Raw genomic sequence first — 23,001 nt, 5'->3', positions numbered from 1 at the left:
TGTGTTCCTGGAGACGGCGGAGGGTCCCGACTAACACCTGTAACAATAATATTTCTAACGTGATCCTCCATTGCAGAGTGATCGCCGATCGAAAACGGCCCGCTTCCACCACGTTAAAGGAGTTAACGTTGGAAAGGCCGACTGGAAGGATTTTTGACATGGATCCACATCCGGCCTCTCCTTCTCAGAAACTCCTTGGATGATCCCAAAGTTTCGTTTTAGCGCCCCACGTGGGCCCCACGTATAAAAATAAAATTGGATCAAAAACCGTCCGGACCGTTTACGGCACTCATTGTGTTAAAGTACCAAAAGTAAAAGTACTAAAATGTTTGAAAATTGCAGATCTACAAGCTCACAACATGTCGCGGTGCGACACGTTGTGAGCTTGTAGATCTGCTATTTTCAAATAGCGGTTAATGTATGTTTTATAATGTATATCATTTATATCTGCAAAGTAACTAGTAACTCAAATAATTGTAGTGGAGTAAATGTACAATATTTGCCTCTGAGGTGTAGTGGAGTAAAAGTAAAAGTATAGACAATTGGAAATACTCTAGTAAGGAAAAATACCTCAAAATTGTACTTAAGTACAGTATTTGAGTACATGTACTTAGTTACTTTACACCACTGCTAGCCAGTCACAATGCTTGTAGGTCTATAAGTATCATATATAAGTATAGTTTTAAGCCTTTAAGACATAAATACTTTAGTGTTTCTTAACTATTAGTTATACTATTTTATTATGATCCAGTAGAACAAGTTACTTTAAATTCCATGAACAGATTCATCATTGATAAATATAATGTTATGCTGCTGAACTGAATCCAAACCATCAACAATTAAACATCACTTTAGGATCATTATGTAGATTAAATTATTATTACAAAGTATAACTGTTACACTATTATGTCACATATATAATCACCCTATGATGGGGGAGGGGGGGTGACAGTCCTTGTTGAACAGCTATCAGGAAGAAATGGTTTATTATTATTAATATATTATCAGGAACCCTCACACTACCACAAAACTATTTAAAGCAATAACATATCAGCTTAATGAAAACTATTTAGTCATTCTATTTTATTGTTGTTTTTCATCCATGTTTTGAACAGTAAATCTTACCAACAAGGAGCTGGATCTCACTGTAGCGGTGGTTCAGGTGTGGAACATAACAAATGTATGTTCCCTGATCTGAGAGCTTCACCCTGGTCAGCTTCAGTGAGATGTTACCATGAGACAACTGCTCAGGAAACAGAGACGTCCTCTGTTTGTATGACGGGTTCAGACCCTCAGAATCCACACGTCCATCTTGGTGAAGGTGCACGTATGGTGCCCACCCCAGGTCATGTCTCCACTCCACCGTCCTCTTCTCCATGTTGACAGGAGTTTCAATGTAACAAGGAAGGATGACATCATCTCCCACCATGGCCATCACAGGCTGAGATGAACCAATCACCTGATGTCCTTAAAACAAAACAACATGGATTCAGTGTAGTGATATTAATGTGTAATGTTTAATTTATATTCAGATGTGTGTGTGTGTGTGTGTGTGTGTGTGTGTGTGTGTGTGTGTGTGTGTGTGTGTGTGTGTGTGTGTGTGTTAAATATGTTGTGTTATTGTGTATAAATACAGGGTGGTGTACCACTATACACTATTAACCCATTCTATCCAGGAACACATCTGTGTCACTTTAGATTTATTCAAGCTCAAGCGCACAGAGTGCCGCGCTATGAGCTTGTAGATCTGCTATTTTTGAATAGCCTAAAATAATGGTTATAGCTAAAAATGTAAAATGACACAGTATGGGTTCCTGGTCTTAAAGGGTTGAATCTGCTCTCTACAGGACACACACACACACACACACACACACACACACACACACACACACACACACACACACACACACACACACACACACACACACACACACACACACACACACACACACACACACACACACACACACACACACACACACACAAAATAATAAACATTATCAGTCCCCACTTCCCTGTAGGTAACAGTGTAAAGAACTTTTATATTTAGTAAATCTTTCATGTTTAACTTTATCGTCTTACCTGTTACAGATGTTACAGATGTTACAGATGTGGAACAGCTGCTCCAAGTTAGCAGGAAAATGAGTAAATAAATCCTCATGGTTGATTTTACACAAACTGTGACAGAAAGAAAAACAAGAGAGCGAGTGAGACGTATTTCTGCTGCTTCAGTTCAGACTGAAGAACAAAGAAAAACTTGTTTACTGAGAACTGTTTTTTAGTTTCAATTTGAGCCGTGCTGTCACTGTGGTCTTTTAGTAATGAACGGGTCTGGAAGTGGAACCAATAATTATCTCATCACCAGACCTTCAACGTGGGAGGAAATGACCCATTAAATGGTGTCGCCAGTAGAGCTCGCTGTTGCTCTGCTGTTGTATTGAGTTCTACATGAAGTACATAGAATGCATCAGTAAATATTATATTATTGAGTTCTAGATGAAGTACATAGAATGCATCAGTAAATATTATATTATATTATATTATTGAGTTCTATATGAAGTATATAGAATGCATCAGTAAATATTATATTATATTATATTATTGAGTTCTAGATGAAGTACATAGAATGCATCAGTAGGCTAAATATTATATTTATTGAGTTCTATATGAAGTACATAGAATAAGGCAGTGGTGGCCTAAAGGTTAGAGGAGCAGGAAGTGAATGTTCACCACTTCCCCAACACCACTGAAGTGCCCTTGAGCAAGGCACTGAACCCCAACTGCTCCAGTGGAGCTGCTTAGTGGCCAACAGCATAAGACTGTGGTTGTACTAGTCAGCTCCCAGGTTTTAATGTGTCTGTCTGTCTGTGTGTTTCTATGTGCAGGGCGTTGCTGAAAATGAGCACTTGTGCTCAGCTACTATCCTGGGTAAATAAAGTACAAAAAAAAAAATGCATCAGTAAATATTATATTTATCTTATTAGTTCTAGATGAAGTACATAGAATGCATCAGTAAATATTATATTTATCTTATTGAGTTCTAGATGAAGTGCATAGAATGCATCAGTAAATATTATATTTATCTTATTGAGTTCTACATGAAGTACATAGAATGCATCAGTAAATATTATATTTATCTTATTGAGTTCTAGATGAAGTGCATAGAATGCATCAGTAAATATTATATTTCTATGATAAACAGTATTCAGAGATCATTAAATGGTAAATGGTGCATTTATATAGCGCTTAGATTGTGCATTACATTCACACACACATTCACACACCGATGGAGGAGGAAACCATGCAAGGCACCAACCTGCTCATCAGGAGCACTTAGGGGTTCAGCGTCTTGCTCAAGGACACTTCTACACTAACTCTGGGGGAGCGCCCCAGCCCGGGATCGAACTGGGAACCTTGCGGTTTCCAGTTCACTCTACCCGGCCGCCCCATCTTGAGAGTTCAAACAGATACATTGTAGCTGTTTGAAGTGTTCTGTGTGAACAACAGCACACTCATTCATCACATTCACTAACGTTCTACCACCAGTGATGGAAAGTAACTAAGTACATTTACTCAAGTACTGTACTTAAATAACGTTCTACCACTAAACTAATGTCATGTTTCTGTATTTATACTTTCTACCACTAGACGTCAGCGTTGGATCGTATTTATGTACCTGAACCATCCACAAGTCAATCCACAGTACAAATGGAGACTGTTCTCTAAATGTATCATATTTATAAAAAGTTGAAGCTTATTGTGTTTATTCACATATTAGAGATAACTGAATGCTAATGTATAACTTAATAACATGCTTTTCAGGGGGTCCTCAACAAAATGTTTTACCATGTTCAGCCTATATACATTGACTATTTGACAACAGCCAATCCACATGCTCACAACGAAAACCTTGTAGATCTGCTATTTTCAAATCTTGAAGAAAATAATATGTTTTAAACAACTACAAATATCTTCTATATAAAAAATATTTGAGAACCACTGGTTTAAAACAACATTAGGAAGCAACAAATAATCAACTTACACTTTAGACAACTATTATTTTTACAAGCGACTTTACAGAAGGGGAAAAAAATAAACCCAAAGTGGCTTATAATAAGCAGACTTGGCAACACTGCTGTCAATGTCAGTGAAAGGTGATCAACGTCTACAAAGACATTTTTACTTAAAAGGTAGGGTAAGTGATATCCAGTGGTGTAAAGTAACTAAGTACATTTACTCAAGTACTGTACTTAAGTACAAATTTGAGGTATGTTTTACTTTAGTGTAGTATTTCCCATTTCCAATACTTTTACTTCTACTCCACTACATCTCTGAGGAATATTTTGTACTTTTACTGCACTACAGTTATTTGAAAACTTTAGTTACTTTGCAGATATAAATGTCAATGATATTATAAAACATACATTAACCACTTCGGCCCTATTTTATACCTCGGCTATTTGAAAATAGCAGATACAAGCTCACAACGCGTTGCATCGCGACACACTGGGAGCTTGTAGATCTGCTATTTTCAAACATTGTAGTACTTTTTACTTTTGGTACTTAATATTTTGACGCCAATACTTTTGTAATTTTACTCAAGTAACATTTTTAACAGGCCTTTCACTTGTAAACAGAGTATCTTTTATAGTGTGGTATTGCTACTTTTACTTAAGTAAAATATCTGAGTACTTCTTTCACCACTGGGTAGAAACCTTGTAAGTCCAAAACTTGTGTTACTTTACATGAAAGTTGATCTAATGTATATATTATTTAATCACTAGATCTTGTTGATACTTTTCATTGATTCAATGTTTATAAAACCCACAGAAACATTTAAACACTTTTCACTGAATCTATTTTTGTAAAATGGTTAAAAAAAAAAAAAAGGTCACAACGAAACACATTTTGTGAGCTTATAGATCTGCTATTTTTGGCAACTTTTGTTTGTCACTGTAGTATGAGAAAGTAGGGCATTAATCAACAAAAAATTAATGAGATTTGATGTTTCTGCCCGACGACAACAATATAATTTACACCATATATAAGCAAACACACATGTAAATACATGTGATCAGATTACTTACTCTTTTTTTTTTATAGTTCTGAACTCATATGAAATACTCAAGAAAGCCATCGTATTAACTTAAATTGTATTTATTTAAAAAACATAACGTAGCAATTGTTGTGCAAATGTTTTTTTCTTTTACTATACTGGAGTATTCCCAATTTTCAGTACTTTTACTTCTATTCCACTACATCTCAGAGGAAAATATTCTACTTTTACTCCACTACAATTATTTGAAAACTTAAGTTACTTTAGTTACTTGTAGATTGGGATTATTATTACAAAACACACAGTAACCACTTCAACCCTATCTACATTTCGGCCATTTGAAAATAGCAGATCTACGAGCTTGTAGATCGGCTAGTTCTACTACTATTTTCAAAATATTTTGTATGCATCTAAAAACTTGTGAAATGGGATATTCTGCATAATGAGTACTTAATACTTTTGGTACTTTAAGTACATTTTGATACCAATTACTTTTACTCAAGTCATTTTTAATTCCAGACTTTTTCTTCTAACAGAGTCTCTCTCTCTTTAAATCAGCAACATCCGCTTTAGATCCCGCCTCCTCCTAAACTACATCCACACATACAATACGGTTGGACACGACCGTTTCCATATCCGGTCCGCGACCGGAAGGAGAAGTGTTTGAAGTGTTCTGTGTGAACAACACACTCATTCATCACATTCACTAACGTTCTACCACCAGTGGTGGAAAGTAACTAAGTACATTGTAACAATCGCCCTTTTACTCTTAAGAGAAAATTATTAACTAAAGTAATTACAACAGGATCGGCAGGTTTTGAACTTAAATACTTTATATAATAAAGCCACAAAATAAATAATTGACAACTCAAATGGTAGACAAATAATACACCTCAGGTTTATACTAGGTTTCTGTCCCTGTATCTCTTTCCCTAATAAAAGTAATAAACAAGCAAACAAACAAATAAATCAAAAACAAACAATAATCACTTTACACGCCCCTCCCAGCCAAAACAAATCCCCACTGTCCTTTGTAACCCCGCGGATCACAGTTGTAATATAAACAATAAACAAACACGCACACGCAGTATACAAAAGTTCGCTACGGCACAAACGCTATTTAATTAAATAATAACTAGTCCCCGTGACGGTCCTCTTCTTTATCGCGCTTCCGTGTCCCTAAATCCAAATGAAATGACAAGTCTCTTCCGCCCGACGCGGCCCAAATAACAACTAAAGTTCGGGGTACCCCTATAATTTGTAATCCACAAAGAAATGTGACGCTCGGTTTGGTCTCACCGGCCTCGGCTCCTCACTCCAATCCCGACCGGCGTCTCAAACCCAGAACCGCAGCGCTCGAGTCCCATGGCACGGCAGCAACGGCAGGTCTGCTGGGCTCGAATGTCCTTTGTTGGTGGCTGCAGTTTATTATAATACGTTTAAACTTGGTTGGTTTAAACTGTATAACTGGCGCCTCGGAGGCCTACGCTTTTCACCCGTCCTCACTGGTACACGGTTTGTTTGATCTCCCCTCCCCCCGTGTCACACCCTCTATTAGTAAAGTCGGGTGGCACAAATCATTCAATCACCCACTGATCAGACCCATTACCCCTCACGTGAATAGGAAATGTTCATATCTCTCAGAGTGTCCAACATGTCACATATCAGTCAGATATAATAACATGCATAAGTACATCAGATGTTACATATCAAACAGATAATAACACCCCTAGATCAAGCAGATAAATATAATAAATATAATGTGCATTTGTCACAACATTTAAGTATTGTAGGCTACTTACGTAAAATGTTTCAGTACTTTTGCTTTATTTTTGAATACATTTTACACATTTCTACATTGCAGTATTGATACTTTTACTTAAGTAAAAACAAAAATAAAAGAGTACTTTTCCACCACTGTCTACCACGAAACTAAAGTCATGTTTCTGTATTGTTCATTTCTACCACTAGAGGTCAGTGTTGGATAATATTTATGTACCTGAACCATCCACAAGTCAATCCACAGTAAATGGAGACGTGTGTGTGTGTGTGTGTGTGTGTGTGTGTGTGTGTGTGTGTGTGTGTGTGTGTGTGTGTGTGTGTGTGTGTGTGTCATTTATAAAACATAATGCTGAATGCATTAAGTTTTTTAAAACATAAAATACATGATAACTAAGAGTCATAATTAAGATAAATAATAATATTTATTATTTAGTTTAATTTTGTATTTGTATTTATTATTATTATGACAGATGTTATTCAGGAGAATGATGAAGATGAATAATGTTTAAACTCTTTATCAAACTATTAAAACACTTTCTACTGATTTGATGATCATGATCATATATTAATTGTAAACTGTTTGCCAATGACAGGGTGGCTGGCTGGAAGTAGTTGAGTGTATACTCAAGTAATTACCTTGTCACTCTTCCAGCTGGGTGCTAAAGTGGCCTGTGCTTATTTATTTATTTGTTTATTTGTTTATTTGGCCGTCCGTCCTTTCCTTTCCATGACAGTCCGTGCCATATGGTCCATATTATACAAACATTGTGTCTGCCGTCCTTTACTCCTCTACCACCAAGGCAGTTTCATTCTACTCTGCTGCTAGCAGCAGCAACACAGGTGAACCTGATTTATTCTAATCAGTGCCAATTCTGTGTGGATGAGTTTGGACAGGAAACCCGTTAAAATAGAAGTCTCAGAGACCTGACTTTGGGCAGGAAGCCCTTCAAAATAAAAGCTTCAGGGAAACATTTGTTTGTGTGTAGTGCTTAGTGCTTTTGCTGAAGTGACAGTCTTCCCTCACCAAATTTAACTCTCTCATCATGTACACTTTCGATGAGACAATTGTGAGTCACAAAGAACTGTACCAGGCATCATGCAAGTACCCTTCGGGTCTGATACAAATAGTGGTGGAAAAAGTTATTTTTTTTCTTTTTACTTAAGTGTCAATACTGCAATGTAGAAATACTCCGTTACAATGTAGAAATACTCCGTTACTCCAGGTGACTACGCCACCTGGAGGATAATAGAGCCCAGGAACTGAAATAAACACTTTCAAACAGGTTCTTATATAAACCAGGGTTGAGCAGAGTAAAACTATAGGAGCAAAGGGTGCAATAAAACAGGTTTATTGCCAAATGTACAAAATGATTCAAACAGAATGATCAGGTAATCACATTCCTACTAGAGGCAATGTCCGTACGGTCCTGGTTTAAGAAGTAGAGCACAGTCCATATAGTCCATATAGAGCGTCGCAGTTCCCGCCCACTTCCTGTTTTTTTTGGTGCCGGAAGAAAAAACTCAATGCATTTTTCCATTGACATTTCCAAAAATATTTATATCTATTAATTTAAGCCTCGAATCAAGCCATCATGACATGACATGAATCATGACCATAAACGTTTGATTCTGTGATTTTTTTTTGTTGAAAACGGCAAAACAAAGGGTATTTATTAAATATAGTATATCATATAATTAAATATAAAATAAAAAAAAATCACAGAAAAAAACGTTTTATGGTCATGATTCATGTCATCTCGTGATGGCTTGATTCGAGGCTTAAATTAATAGATATAAATATTTTTGGAAATGTCAATGGAAAAATGCATTGAGTTTTTTCTTCCGGCACCAAAAAAAACAGGAAGTGGGCGGGAACTGCGACGCTCTATAGCTTATCAGCCTTCTGTCCTTCTCCCAGGAGGGTCTCCTTTAGGGGTCAATACAATCATTCACATCAGTTTACACTGTCCCACAATGGCCTACTGCAGTGGTAGAAAAAGTATTCAGATATTTTACTTCACTAAAAGTAGCAATACCACAATATAAAACATTCTGTTACAAGTAAGAGACCCGTGTTCAAAATGTTACTTGAGTAAAAGTACAAAAGTCTTGGTATCAAAATGTACTTAAAGTACCAAAAGTAAAAGTACTAAAATGTTTGAAAATAGCAGATCTACAAGCTCACAACGCGTCGCGTTGTGAGCTTATAGATAGGCTATTTTCAAATAGCCTATGTATAAAATTAGGCTAAAGTGGTTAATGTATCTTTCATAATATCATAATTTTTTACTGAAAAGTAACTAAAGTTATCAAATAATTGTAGTGGAGTAAAAGTACAATATTTTCCTCTGAGGTGTAGTGGAGTAGAAGTAAAAGTATTGGAAATTGCAAATACTCAAGTAAAGTACAAATACCTCAAAGTCATACTTAAGTACAGTACTTAAGTAAATGTACTTAGTTACTTTCCACCACTGGCCTGCGGTCTACAATCACTGCACACACAAATAAGAGCTACAAAGTATTAAGTTTAACAGTATATAAAAGCATGCTCCAATTAATCAAAAAAACAGGCCAGGGCTAGTGTTCACAAAATGAATTAAATGTCCCAAAATGGAGCCTTCGTGTGGGGCTGAATAACTAATAAACACAAGAACTAAAATAATGTATTTAAAAGAACAACTACAGGTGCACAGTGCACACGGCGTCTAGCGTCACAAGAGGGGTACTTAGCTTTGAAGAGGGGCCAGTCTGAACTTGGCCTTAACCCTCTGCTGAGTTGGTTTGTCTTCCCCTCTTTGACTCCATGTCTCTGGTGGATAAACAGCACCGCCGCTCTGCATGTACGGCCGTCCAACCCGGCTGCTGCCTTTCCTCCTTGGCTGCACCGATGCTCCGTTGGAACGTGTCGTTTCCCTTTGGCTGTCTGTCGCTGATTCCACCTTTCCCCGGCGTTCGTGGCGTGCTGTGCTGTAGCGTGTGTAGCGTACTGTAGCGTGTGTAGATTTGTAGCGTGCTGTAGCGTGCTGTAGCGTGTTGTAGGGTGCTGTCCTGTGCTGTAGCGTGCTATAGTGTGCTGTAGCGTCCTCTCTGGTGAGTTCCATGGTGTTTCTGTCTCACTCTGTCCTGAGTGGCCTTAAACTTGGCACCTGTGCTGCCCGCACAGCTGCCACTGATCGCGATGAATTGCCCCGGTTGATCCGCCCTTGTTGTCATGGGAACTGTTCTTAGGGCAGTAACAGAGAGTAGGCTATATATTGCAACTCAAACATATGCACTCAACTTATATAATAAACAATAACAAACATATACACTCAACTTATAAAATAAATGATAACAAATATACACACTCAATAGACACGTCAAGTCAAGGTCTCACTCAGACATACTTACAGGCTGTGTGCTGGTAGAGAAAATACAGATCTACAAGCCCACAACTCATCATAGTCAGGGAATATTATCAGAATATTTGGGATTATATATATTTTCATATCTGGGAATAAATTCCTTACCAAGAAATTTCTTCACCAATGTGTTTGTAAAGGTGTCTAGTAACACATATCATAAAGACTGAAATGCAGTTTCCCTAGGGGAATTTTTGACAGCTGCTGAAAGTTGGGGTACCATGCACCATAACCTTATGAGGGGAAAAAACAACAACTTTTAATTCTGTTTTAAGTAGCATGTGAGGGGTCAAACTAGGGTGTTTTTATGATTCTGAATCCATTGCAAGTATTTGTTTTGCACCAAAACCACTCTTTGGGCTAAAAACGGCCCAATCTCAATGGGCTTTTATACACAAAAAAATGACCTGGAAAAGGATGGCTATGGCTGTTTTTTCAGCCCAAGGAGTGGTTTTGGTGCAAAACAAATATTTGCAATGGATTCAGAATCATAAAAACACCCTAGTTTGACCCCTCACATGCTATTTAAAACAGAATTAAAATTCGATTTTCCCCCCGCATAAGGTTATGGTGGGTACTCCAACTTTCAGCAGCTGTCAAAAATTCCCCTAGGGAAACTGCATTTCAGTCTTTATGAGATGTGTTACTAGACACCTTTACAAACACATTGGTGAAGACATTTCTTGGTAAGGAATTTATTCCCAGATTTTTTAAATATCCCCTGACTATCATGCTGTGACATGTTGGAATGTGAGCTTGTAGATCTGTTGTGTTTGAAGAACCTCACTGGTATGCAACCAAGATGATCAGACAGACAGACAGACAGACAGACAGACAGACAGACAGACAGACAGACGGACGGGCGGGCGGGCGGGCGGGCAGGCAGGCAGGCAGACAGGCAGGCAGACAGAATAGAGTTAATATAATGAATGATAAATAATACATATGAATACACAGATTTATGGGTGAAGTGACAAAGGATTTATTTTCATGTGTCGGTGTGTGTGTGTGTGTGTGTGTGTGTGTGTGTGTGTGTGTGTGTGTGTGTGTGTGTGTGTGTGTGTGTGTTTCGGTGTTGAAAATTCAAGGAAGAGTTTATGAATGTTGTCAACTATGAATAGTTTGATGCAAAATACTGTATTCACCAACACATTTTCCAAAAACAATGTAGCCTAGAGTCTAGAGAGTGTACACATGGAACCAAATGGACCCTTACAAGTCTGTAACTCTGAGAGAAATGGAACCAAATGGACCCTTACGGGTCTGTAACTCTGAGAGGTTGAGCAGGGTAGATATCAAAGCAAAGCCTAATTGATGCTCCATTGTACAACTGTGTTGAGCTGTGACATGTGTCTATCCACCAGCTAGCTCACAGCACGTCACATCTGCAATGTTGAGAGCTTGTAGATCGGCAACTTCTGCCGCTCTACACTGTCATGCACCGAAGTATAAATGTGTCTTTAGTAGAGGAGTGTTGTAGTGGAAAGGGTCAGTGACTTCAAGGCAGTGGTGTAAAGTAACTAGTAGCCTACTCTACTTAAGTACACTTTTGAGTTTTTTGTTTTTACTTTACTGATCCCATTTCCAATACTTTTACTTCTACTCCACTACATCTCAAGGGCAAATATTGTACTTTTACTCCACTACAATTATTTGAAAACTTTAGTTTAAATCAAATATAATGAATTAAAATTGGATTAAGCCGTGGGTGAAGAAATGCGGGAAATAAATGATCTATAAATCTATATAGGCCTATTATAGATCTATATTATAGCTTATAAAAAGCACTAAATCTCAGCGTGCGTTTGTAGTATTTTAATATGAGGTCATTTTCCATCAGGCACAAATCAGCCGCCTACTACGTGTGCTTTGCCCCATAGACATATAAAGGTAGACGCCTCCTCCGGCTCTGAGGCGTCTGTATCTCGGGCGCGCACCAGCTTCCGCCCTCAGTCGCGTGCGTCACAGAAGGGGACGTTCGGTAGGCCAATCAGAGGCCTACTGAACGCCCCCTTCTGTGACGCACGCGACTGAGGGCGGAAGCAATACAAGGGTATTGCAATACAGGTCGCTCCAATGAACTGCAGAGGCCAATGAGGTATCTAGGTTTCTATATCTATGCTTTGCCCGGCATCTGGGGTCCTTCCATTTCTAAACAACGGTGGACCACTAAAGGCAGCTAAAGTCAGTGGTGGAAAAAGTACTCAAATTCTTTACTTAAGTAAAAGTACCAATACTGCAATATAGAAATACTCTGTTACAAGTAAAAGCCCAGAATTTCAAACTTACTTGAGTAAAAGAACAAAAGTATTGGTATAAAAATTTACTTAAAGTACCAAAAGAAAAAGTACTCATTATGCAGAATGTCCATTTCAAGTTTTCAAATAGATATAATGTATATATATTTTTTTGAATATAGCAGATCTACAAGCTCATAATGCGTTGCGATGCTAACTGTGTTAACACTGGTTCCATTTGTACATTTGTTCCATTTGGATCCACATACAGTATGGACACATGACTGCCTGTGGGAAAAAACACCTTGATTAAAGAGAAAGAGTTAAAGAAAGGAAGGCTCTAACTTTTAATACTCTGTACAAAAAGTGTATTTCAAACATTTTGATCCCCAATGCGTTTACCATCCACCAACTATTACTGTTCATCAGGAAATGGAGAAAATAAAGATCCTGTGTTCCAATGGATCCAATGTAGTTATTATTTAGTCACAAGTTCACACAAACTTTTGACTTGAAAAACATATTCAAAAATAGCAGATCTACAAGCTCAAAATGTGTCACGATGCGAGGCGTTGTGAGGTTGTAGATCTGTTATCTTTGCTACTTTTGTGTGACACTGTACTGTTACAGAGGAGGACACTGATTTAGAGGAGGAGAACAAACTAAATAAAGTTAAGTATGGAGATCAGAGGTTTCTGCCAGACAGCAACAACATACATACTGTACTAACAAGTTAGTCATTGGCTCCACCTGGTGGCTGGTGGTGGAACCAGCGTTGAATTGTAAACTACATAATGTGTTTTCATAGTCTATGAATCACAAGACTCACATTGTTCAGCATAGTTTAAATACAGCCTCTACAATACTATAATAATACAAGTAAAGTAAACGCAGAGCAGCACAGTGAATCCTATCACAAATTTCCTTTTGTGAGGGAACTAATCACACAAAGTACACTGTACTTCCCAAAAACAACTAGATTACATCAGCTACAATCTGGGAACCCATCGCCAAATGAAAAGGAAAAACAGCGCCCTCTGCTGTTTTTTACTCTCTCACTTGGCTCTGTTAGAGGGTATATGGACGCGTGCGCAAGGAAACCGGGGTTTTGGTCTGCCTTCAGCCTTTCACCCGGTGCTGCGACTATGTTTTCATTCCCACTAACAATATTTCTACACGGAACACTAACACCACTTCTCCCAGAGAACATGGATCGTTTTGGTTATGAGCCCACTTGTTTCTATGATGAAAGAGCAAGTTAAAATGTGAATATCTTTCCGTGGTTGTCTGCTCCGAGGACGCTATTGTTAAATGAGTTTCTGTTTGTTTCTAGTGGGAAGCAGAGCACAGACAGTAAATCCCGCCCACTATATTTGATTGGGTAAAGCGCGGCATGCTTCCTGATCTGAAGGCACGCCCACTTGTAGGTCAAGTGGGCCCGACAGATTCAAACGCAGAGCAGAATCTGTTCTTGAGAGATTACATCAGCTATTATCTGCACCTTTAGTTGGCACACACACTGTTCAGGGGTCTGCCATGGCAATATATAGTCACATCAGGGCCCCCGGGGGCCACATCAGGGGCCACATCAGGGCCCCCGGGGCCACAGACACACTGTTGCTTCAATCCACACTAAACGTGCCACAAACACAGTTCAGGGGTCAGCCATGAGAATAGTCACCAGGGGCCTGTTTCACTGAACTTTAAAGCTGAGCTTTTCTTTATTCTCTGTATAATGACAATACATTTAGATCCCATCATCTCAATGTAAAAATATCCCATTATATTAATGTAAAAACAAAATCCCATAATATCAATATAAAATATCCCACTATATAAATGTAAAAGTATCCCACAATATCGATGTCAAAATATCCCATTTTATCAATATAAAAATATCCCATTATATAAATGTAAAAGTATCCCACAGTATGAATGTAAAAAATATCCCATTATATAAATGTAAAAGTATCCCACAGTAAAAATATCCCATTATATAAATGTAAAAGTATCACACAGTATCAATGTAAACCCCACATCGTAGCACTTGAAACAAACTATCCTATTAACAAGTATTAATTAAGCAAGGGATAATCAATGGGGAGCAGGTCATTATTGAGAAATTAACCCTGACAGTGTGATTAGGTCTTTATCACCCTGAACAAAACCCTGGGAAAAAAATGAAAATGAAAAACAATTAACACGGCCCTCACGTATTAGAAGGACAATATGAGTCACCAGAACCAATGATGTGTGTTTTCAATGAATCTAACATGGTTAAAATGGAGTTTGAAGTATAAAAATGGGTTTATGTAGGAAGGGGACGTGACTGAAATGAATATCAAATATCTAAATACTGAATCAAGCAACTTAAACTGTGTAGGGTGAAACACAAAAGCCAGAGTAGACTTTAAAATCACCCCAGAGATATAAGTAAAAGTGGACACAAAATCAGGCAGCACAGATTGATATGAGCAGGTGCTCTGAGTCTTTGATTAGACAGATTTATATGAACAGGTGCTCTGAGTCTTTGATTAGACAGATTGATATGAACAGGTGCTCTGAGTCTTTGATTAGACAGATTGATATGAACAGGTGCTCTGAGTCTTTGATTAGACAGATTGATATGAACAGGTGCTCTGAGTCTTTGATTAGACAGATTGATATGAACAGGTGCTCTGAGTCTTTGATTAGACAGATTGATATGAGCAGGTGTTCTGAGTCTTTGATTAGACAGTGGTCTGTTATTGAGTTCAGCGGACAATATAAAAAAATAACAGAACGGTGAATTTGGTGATTGACCAATCAGAATCAAGTATTACACCAAGCCGTGTAATAAACTTAGTTACTGTGCACCACTGCTCTCACTCACAGACATCAGATAGACTGCAGTGGGATTACAGTTATGTACAGTTATGAGTCTATTGGACTCATCAATCATGTGTCACAGTTATGAGTCTATTGGACTCATGGATCAATTATCACAGTTATGAGTCTATTGGACTCATGGATCAATAATCACAGTTATGAGTCTATTGGACTCATGGATCATGAGTCACAGATATGAGTCTATTGGACTCATGGATCAATTATCACAGTTATGAGTCTATTGGACTCATGGATCATGAGTCACAGTTATGAGTCTATTGGACTCATGGATCATGAGTCACAGATATGAGTATATTGGACACGTCACTGTGAGTCGTTGAGTCCTGATTCCTGGACTGGTAGACTGAGACTGGTCTTTGTCTCAGGGTTTGGGGACTTTACAGCATCTGGTGTTGTAAACATGTCCTTCAGGGAGGGCCTTGAGTTCCAGTCTTGTTCTTTGGCAAACTTGTAAACTCCTCCAAACAGATCAGGAAACATCTCCATCAGGTCAATACCTGCTACATCTTCAGCACTGTGAACACAAAGCAGTGATCACTGAAGGAGAGCACAGAGCAGTGACACAAGGAACACAACTCATGGAAAGACATACAATAACATACAAGAAATCATCAACACTAGAAACAATACAAGTGTATGTACAGAAGACATTGGGGGGCGGGCAATTCTGGTGTCAAGCTTAGAAGACTTTTCTAGGAACAGACAGGTGCTATTTTATGGCGGTTTTGAAGGAGGGTAGGGAGTGCCCTACGGTGGACCCTGTGCTCTACAACGAGGAACCAGACCAGTCCACAACAGTCCATTCGGCTCCATTTGCAGGGCCGCCCCCCCCAGGCCATGTAACTGATACACTTCTATTAGCTCATTCTGTGCCAAATGGGGGGGGGGGGGGAACGTCCAGAACCCAAGATAATGTGATCCGAAGATTCGCTGCTCCGTTCACTTCTTGGTCAACTTATTACTTACAAGTAAGACGCGCGAACGCTGGAAGCGAACGCAGCTCGGAAATATTGTGTATTTACGGACTTGTAATCCGTGTTATTTCACCGTGATGGAGAGAGAACATTGACAGTGTGTGTGTGTGTGTGTGTGTGTGTGTGTGTGTGTGTGTGTGTGTGTGTGTGTGTGTGTGTGTGTGTCAGAGCATGGTCTAAATTCCTGCACTCTGGCGCACTCGGGTGGCTGCTTACAGGCAGTGCACGCATGTGAGTCATGTCACCCAGGGGCAGGCAGGCAATGAGAGCGTGAGTCACATGGGTGCATGCAGCCAATGAGAGGTGAACACAGAGACACAGACGGAGACACACACGGAGACACACACAACCCAAGCAGAGTGACATAGTAAGCTCCACTTTTCGCCGCGCCTCCTTCCGCGTTCGCAAAAAATCCTGTATCTCGGCTCCTGTGTACTTTTTTTTTTACTATGTATTTTTGGCCGAGACATGCTATTTTCAAAAGTGGAATAAAGGGAACGGGATGTCGCAATGTTTTTTTTTTTTTTTTTTTGCGGAAGCACAGTGACACCCTCTGTGATTAGCAACCATCAGGGGATCGATCATACAGGAGATAAATATTCTGTGACTACTTGAAAATCTAAGAAAAATCTAAAAATCTCTGGCACTGGGCAAACACAGCCAGAAATAAGTCTGTCACAGTGGGACTGAATGAGTTAAGTGCAATATTTTGTATTCTTTAGAAATAAAACAAGGGTTAATATTAAGTCAGTGTCACACGCACACGTACACACGCACACGCACACGCACATGACTTATGTATATAGTTTGACTGCTCTTTGAGGTGTTATTAAATGTAATTCTACTTACTAGTGCTGATGGAGATCGTGTATGAAGCGCAGCAGTCCAAATGAGTTCTCAGGGTAGGACTTCTTCTCATCATCCATCATCTGGACCAACTCCTGTGGGAACTGGAAAAACATACAACTTAAGGATTTAATTCACTTCAGAACGTAAGTATGATTGTGAGCATGAAATTAGGTTTTAGACTTGGCAAAGCAAGTGTACACCATTTCATATGCAAGGTTAAAATGTTATTTAGATTTAAGCAGATGCTAAGTTTATTGTTTACCTGGTATCCTACAGTTTCAATGTACAGATTGTTATTTTGATAGCGTATTGTTTAGACAGTTGCTAGGTTCATTGATTAGCCTACCTGTGATTCTACTTTACTGAGACACTACACTGTCTCTCTGCATTCTATGTATGTGTTTACCCTGTTTATTGTAAGTCACTCTGGATAAAGAGTGACTGCTACAGTAAATGCCTACTTTGAAAATTGTATGTAAAACGTTACTTAAAGGCATTAAATAGGGTCTTAAAGAGAAATGAAAGGCAGAAGAAATAAAACAGAAATGATCAAAAGCTCAAAATGCAATGGTTCTCACTCTATTAGAAAACGTTTACTCACATTGTCTTTCCACGTGTTGAACTGCACCTGCTCAGCATACTGGTCTAACTTCCTGATGAGGTCCTTGTCAGCATTTTGACAGTTCTCAACCTCCTTTAGATTTCCAATCCTTCTCAAGTAGTCTACTTTCCTGGGAAATTAATAGTAATAATTTTGAAAGCATTAGGCTAAAACATGTACCTTACTATTGCATCAAACTGATGAGCTGAATAATGTGTGCAATGTAGAATGTTTGTTCTATCTTACCTCTCGTTTGACCAAAAGAAGGGATGAACCAAGCATTCCAGAGTTGTAGGTCTTTTGTTTGGGTCTTCATTGATCATCCTCTCAATAAGATCCTTGGCAACCACATCCTGAACATGGCGCAGATTGTAGTTTCCATCCAGAATGTTGACATCACATCTAGGGCCTTTGCCAAATGGATGCTCGCCTCCAGAAAGGATGTAATATATCAACATCCCAGCCACCTTAAGAATGAGCATGAGAATGAGTAAGAACATTTGTATGCTGTTGTCATTAATTAAATTGTTCTCAAGCAGAATAAAAAAGAACAACCTGGATATCAGTGCTTCTTTTATATGGGATATCACGGTCTGCATCCAAAGTCTCCTTTGCCCTCCAGCATCTCGTTCCTGAAGCGCTTGTGACTAGCGTTGTTTGTCCTTCAGGTAATAGTCGGCTTATTCCAAAATCAGCACATTTTGCCTTGCCTCGAATATCTGCAAGGCAAAGTGGGAAGATCGATATAACTTAAGGGTTTGGGATTGAGCAAAATAAATTCCAGACAAAATGATTTATTTTTTTCCCCCATCGCTTACCAATCAAGACATTCTGGGGTTTGATATCCCGGTGGAGAATTGTAGGATTATGACAATGAAGAATACTTAAACTCTTGAGAACCTGCTTTGCTAGCTGTTTTCTCCTCAATTCACAAAGGTTGTGTTTAGTGATATATTCTGCCAGGTTGTATTCACATAACTGTAGAACAAGGTAAACAAAGTTCTCGTCCTCTATAAAGTCCACATATCGTACAATCGAAGGATCATCAAGGTCTGGAAGACGTAACAAGTCTTGTTCTTTCTTCAGCACTTCCTCAGCATCGTTGAATTTTGTCGTTCGCTTCACTGCAACTTCAGTGCCATCATCCCTTAACCCCAAGAAGACTTCATCTCCACCACTTCCCTTCGCGATGCAGAATTCCTTGTCTTTACCAAACACAAGACTCCCGACTTTGCTAACGCTACAGTCATCAGCATTTATAAGCTTCTCTAACTGTGGCCTCCATCTTTTACTGACTGGGCGCCATTCTCGTGGTTTTGGACTAGGAACGCTGTCATCATTCAGTGGTTCTTCCTCTCCTGATATTGGTCTCATGTTCATCTCAATGGATCTTGATGGCTCTGTAATGGGATTTATTGATTGATTGATTGACTATTTTATTTAAGATATTGTTAACATTGCAGTACAGTCAAATGTTATGCTAAAAGGATAACACAAAACATGTAGATTTAAAAAAAACAAATCAGTTCATCAATACTTACTAGTTTGCTTCTGCTTTTTCCAGTAGAAAAATCCCAGTATTGCTGTCACCACAATGATGATCACTGTGAGCACAATCCCTGCAATCACTCCTGTGGTGAGACTCACACTCTCTGAAACATAGTGAGTCATAACACAACTGTTGTCAACATTATACAATGAAATAAATCAAATCAACAGCTGTGTTAAAATGGTTCCATCCACTGTCTTGTGATCCAAAGATCACAGGTTTGATTCCTGCCTGGTGTCCATTAACCACCATGGGTCTTACATGCTACATGTCCTTACTGTAGAGGCAGCAGAGTTATCAGTCCAGTGCAATACATTGTTGACCTCACTCCACCTCACAAAGTCCCTCACTACCTCGTCATGCTCACATGTTGTCATCTGTGATGCAGCTGACTGAGAACTTCTGGAGGTGGCATGACTCATGAGTTGTAGCGCAAGTCTGAGCTATAGGCAGTGAACAGGAGGGGTGACAGCACAGTTCTCTGGGGGGCACCCGTGTTGTACACCAGCATGTCTGACCTGCATCCCTGCAGTCTCACATGCTGTTGTCTAGTCTGTGAGGTAGTCAGTGATCCAAGCCACCATGCTGTGGTCCACCTGCATCGCTGCAAGCTTCTCCACCAGCAGATGAGAGTCAATGGTGTTGAAGGCACTCAAAGTCAAAGTGTAGAGAGTGTAGGTCCTGTTCAGCAGGTAGATGATTGCGTCCTCCACCCCCAAGTCTGCCTGGTACGTGAACTGGAGGAGGTCAAGGTGGTCGCTCACTAAGGGTCTGAGATGCTGCAGGACCTGTGAGGTTATGGTGACTGGCCTGTAGTCATTAGGGAGGGACAGCATTTCTTGGGGACCTGGGACAATGCAGGAAGTCTTCCACAGCTCAGGCACCTTCCTCAGCCTCAGGTGAAGAGATCCCTGAATAGAACAGCAAGCTGCTCAGCACATTCCCTCAGCACCCTCATGTTGTGCCGGCCCGCTGCTTTCCTGGTGTTGGTCTGTGGGAGCTGACGTCTCACCTGATTGATGGTGAGGATGAAAGGTCACTGCTTTTCCCACCTTCTTCCGAGGGGCAGTTACTGGTCCTGCAGCCAATTGACTTGGCCTGAGAGACTGTGTCTGGTCCCACTGATTTTTGGCACGGCACAGGGCCGCCCCTCCACTGTTCCCTGTCACTGCAGCACTAGCTGAACCCTACCCAGTAATCTTCCTGACACCCCCCCCCCCCCCCCCCCGAATACACATGCACACGCGCACGCACACACACACACACACACACACACACACGCATTCACAAACACCTATAGATGTCTCTAGCTTTGGTCATGACTAGTTTCACCTCCTCGTTCACAGCCCTAACCTTCTCATCATCTCAGCCCTGGCCTGAAGGCACTCTTTTTCATCTTGAGGAGGTCAATGATCTCCTGGGTTTGTTATTAGAGAAACATTGAACAAGGAAGGTATTAAAGAGTGAAGGAAATGTTCATTACCTGCTTTGACCTGCTTGTGTATCTCAACAGTGTGGTTGATGTGTGGTAGGTGAACTCTACAGGTCACAGGCTCTGTTAGAGCCACTCTCACAGTCCTCTGGACAACATAACAGTGATCTGAAGGTTCCTCTGTCACTGAGGGTTCAGCATTGATGTCCTTTCCATTGCTGTCCAACCAAGAGACCTGAGGTTCCGGATACCAGCACCCAGAATCACATTTCCAAGATAAGAGATCACCTTTTATTCCACTTAAAGAGATCACTGGCTGAGACAAAGCCCCTGCAAAACACAAATAAAGAGATTATCAATCAAGCTATTGATTAGTCAGTCAGTCAGTCAGTCAGTCAGTCAGTCAGTCAGTCAGTCAGTCAGTCAGCAATGTTTGGCTCGTTACAAAAGACACATTTTGAAAAAGTAGTTACATTGCTCATTATAATGCTTTTCCTTTTTCCTCAAAATTCTGACCTTGCATGTTGCACCACCACTAGTTTTCTTTCTGCAGTCTACCCAGCCTACACTACTCATCCTGGTAAACACCTCCCTAACTAACCTGACCTGAGAAATAAAAATCATGCTATAAAGGTTCATTATGTTTTTACATCTATGTTTTGAACAGTAAATCTTACCAACAAGAAGCTGAATCAAACTGTTGCCCAGGATTGGAACAGAACACCTGTATGTTCCCTCATCTGAGAACTTCACCCTGGACAGCTTCAGTGAGATGTTACCATGAGACAACTCATCATCAAACAGGAATGTCCTCTGTTTGTACGACGGGTTCAGTTCTTCAGCCGTGTCACGTCCTTCTTGGAGGAGATGCACAAACTCAGGGTTCAGGTCAGGTCTGGTCCACTCCATCGTCCCACTCTCCACGTTGACAGGAGGTTCAATGTGACAAGATAGGATGACATCATCTCCCACTTTGGCCATCACTGGCTGAGGAGACCCGATCACCTGAAGTCCTTAAAACAAAACAATATGGATTGAATGTTGATTTTAATAGATATATCCTGTACCATACACTCCTAGGGAACTCTGTCTACTAAGTATAAAGGGTTTAAGTGGTAACATACTTAGTTGACCGCCCGGAGTCCCCAGGACTCTATACTAGGCCACCTCCTGTTTTCGGTGTACACTACTAAATAAATTCAATAGGTGATCTATAAGCTCACAACGCACAACTACACAACACATTATTCCACTGCCATCGCACTTGAACCCTAACAGCCCTATTATGGGGTGAACATTCAGTGGAAATAGCTGATAAACAAGATCACAACATATTGGCTATTTACACCCCATAATAGGGATGCTAGGGTTCAAGTCTGCACTTCATGCTCACTGAGGACCAGCTGACGGCACTCGGGTCTCAACTAATTGAGATATAGCCATTTTAAAGCTTTTATGACATTCAGTTTTACAACACATTAAAAGGGTTTTTCATGGTCCTTCAAACGTGTATAAAAGGTTTTAACTGAAAATTCCACTCCAGTTCGCAGGTGTTTTTCTCTCACATTTTCTTTGCCTGCGGGTGTCGCTGTTGAGGGATTTTGCCTGTCAATCATCGATTCTGCTCCCCCCCCCCCCCCCCCCCCCCAAAGGAAAGGATAGGGGAGGGGCGAGGAGGAGAGTGGGTGGGAATAATGGACCGTGACCTCACAGTCCAAAGGCCAATCACAGATTACTTTTCAGCCTAATTATTCAGAAAACCCCAGACCATTTTTTTGGGGTGTAATTGAGGTCATAAAACCCCCAAAGAAACATGAACAATTTAAAAAGGGAAAATCAATGTCATAGAACCTTCAAGCTCCCGGCAGCCTTCGTGGACGCCATCTTTTTTTCCGGAGGTCAGATTTTCCTAGATTATTAGTATGCTTATTTAGCAATAACTTGCTACAGTTTGTAGCAGTTTGTCTGAGCTAATCTCACAAACCGTTGGGCCGATCAGCAACACATTTCTTGTGCACAATGCCAGTAGGTCACAGTTGGATCTTCACTATTTTTCCCACTATGTTTTACACTTTTTGAAAATAACTGATAAGTACATTAGAAACAACTGTTTATTATACCTTTAGTTTCCAGAACATATTGTAGTCATATCAATGACTCTCACTAGGGATGTCCGATATTGACTTTTTTTGCCGATGTTCCGATATCGTCCAACTCCTAATTTCCGATAC

The 23,001-nt window shown here is 39.8% G+C and overlaps 1 protein-coding gene across 1 annotated transcript in view; it reads right to left on the bottom strand.

Annotated features, from left to right (window-relative positions):
• Positions 1–19,163, bottom strand: part of LOC308102165 (serine/threonine-protein kinase/endoribonuclease IRE1-like) — a gene marked incomplete at both ends in the record, with an annotated part of 40,803 nt that extends 21,640 nt beyond the window's left edge. The window contains 3 exons of the mRNA XM_080451766.1: positions 18,036–18,256; positions 18,345–18,508; positions 18,608–19,163. Of these exons, the coding sequence (XP_080307892.1) occupies positions 18,036–18,256; positions 18,345–18,508; positions 18,608–19,163 (941 nt within the window). The remainder of the gene's footprint in view (positions 1–18,035; positions 18,257–18,344; positions 18,509–18,607) is intronic.
• Positions 19,164–23,001: the final 3,838 nt, after the last annotated feature.

Source organism: Gymnoscopelus braueri (assembly GCF_963280865.1).
Source record: "Gymnoscopelus braueri genome assembly, chromosome: 15".
Taxonomy (NCBI): Eukaryota; Metazoa; Chordata; class Actinopteri; order Myctophiformes; family Myctophidae; genus Gymnoscopelus; species Gymnoscopelus braueri.
The sequence above is the reverse complement of the archived record's forward strand: the minus strand, read 5'-3'. Positions and strand labels throughout refer to the sequence as shown.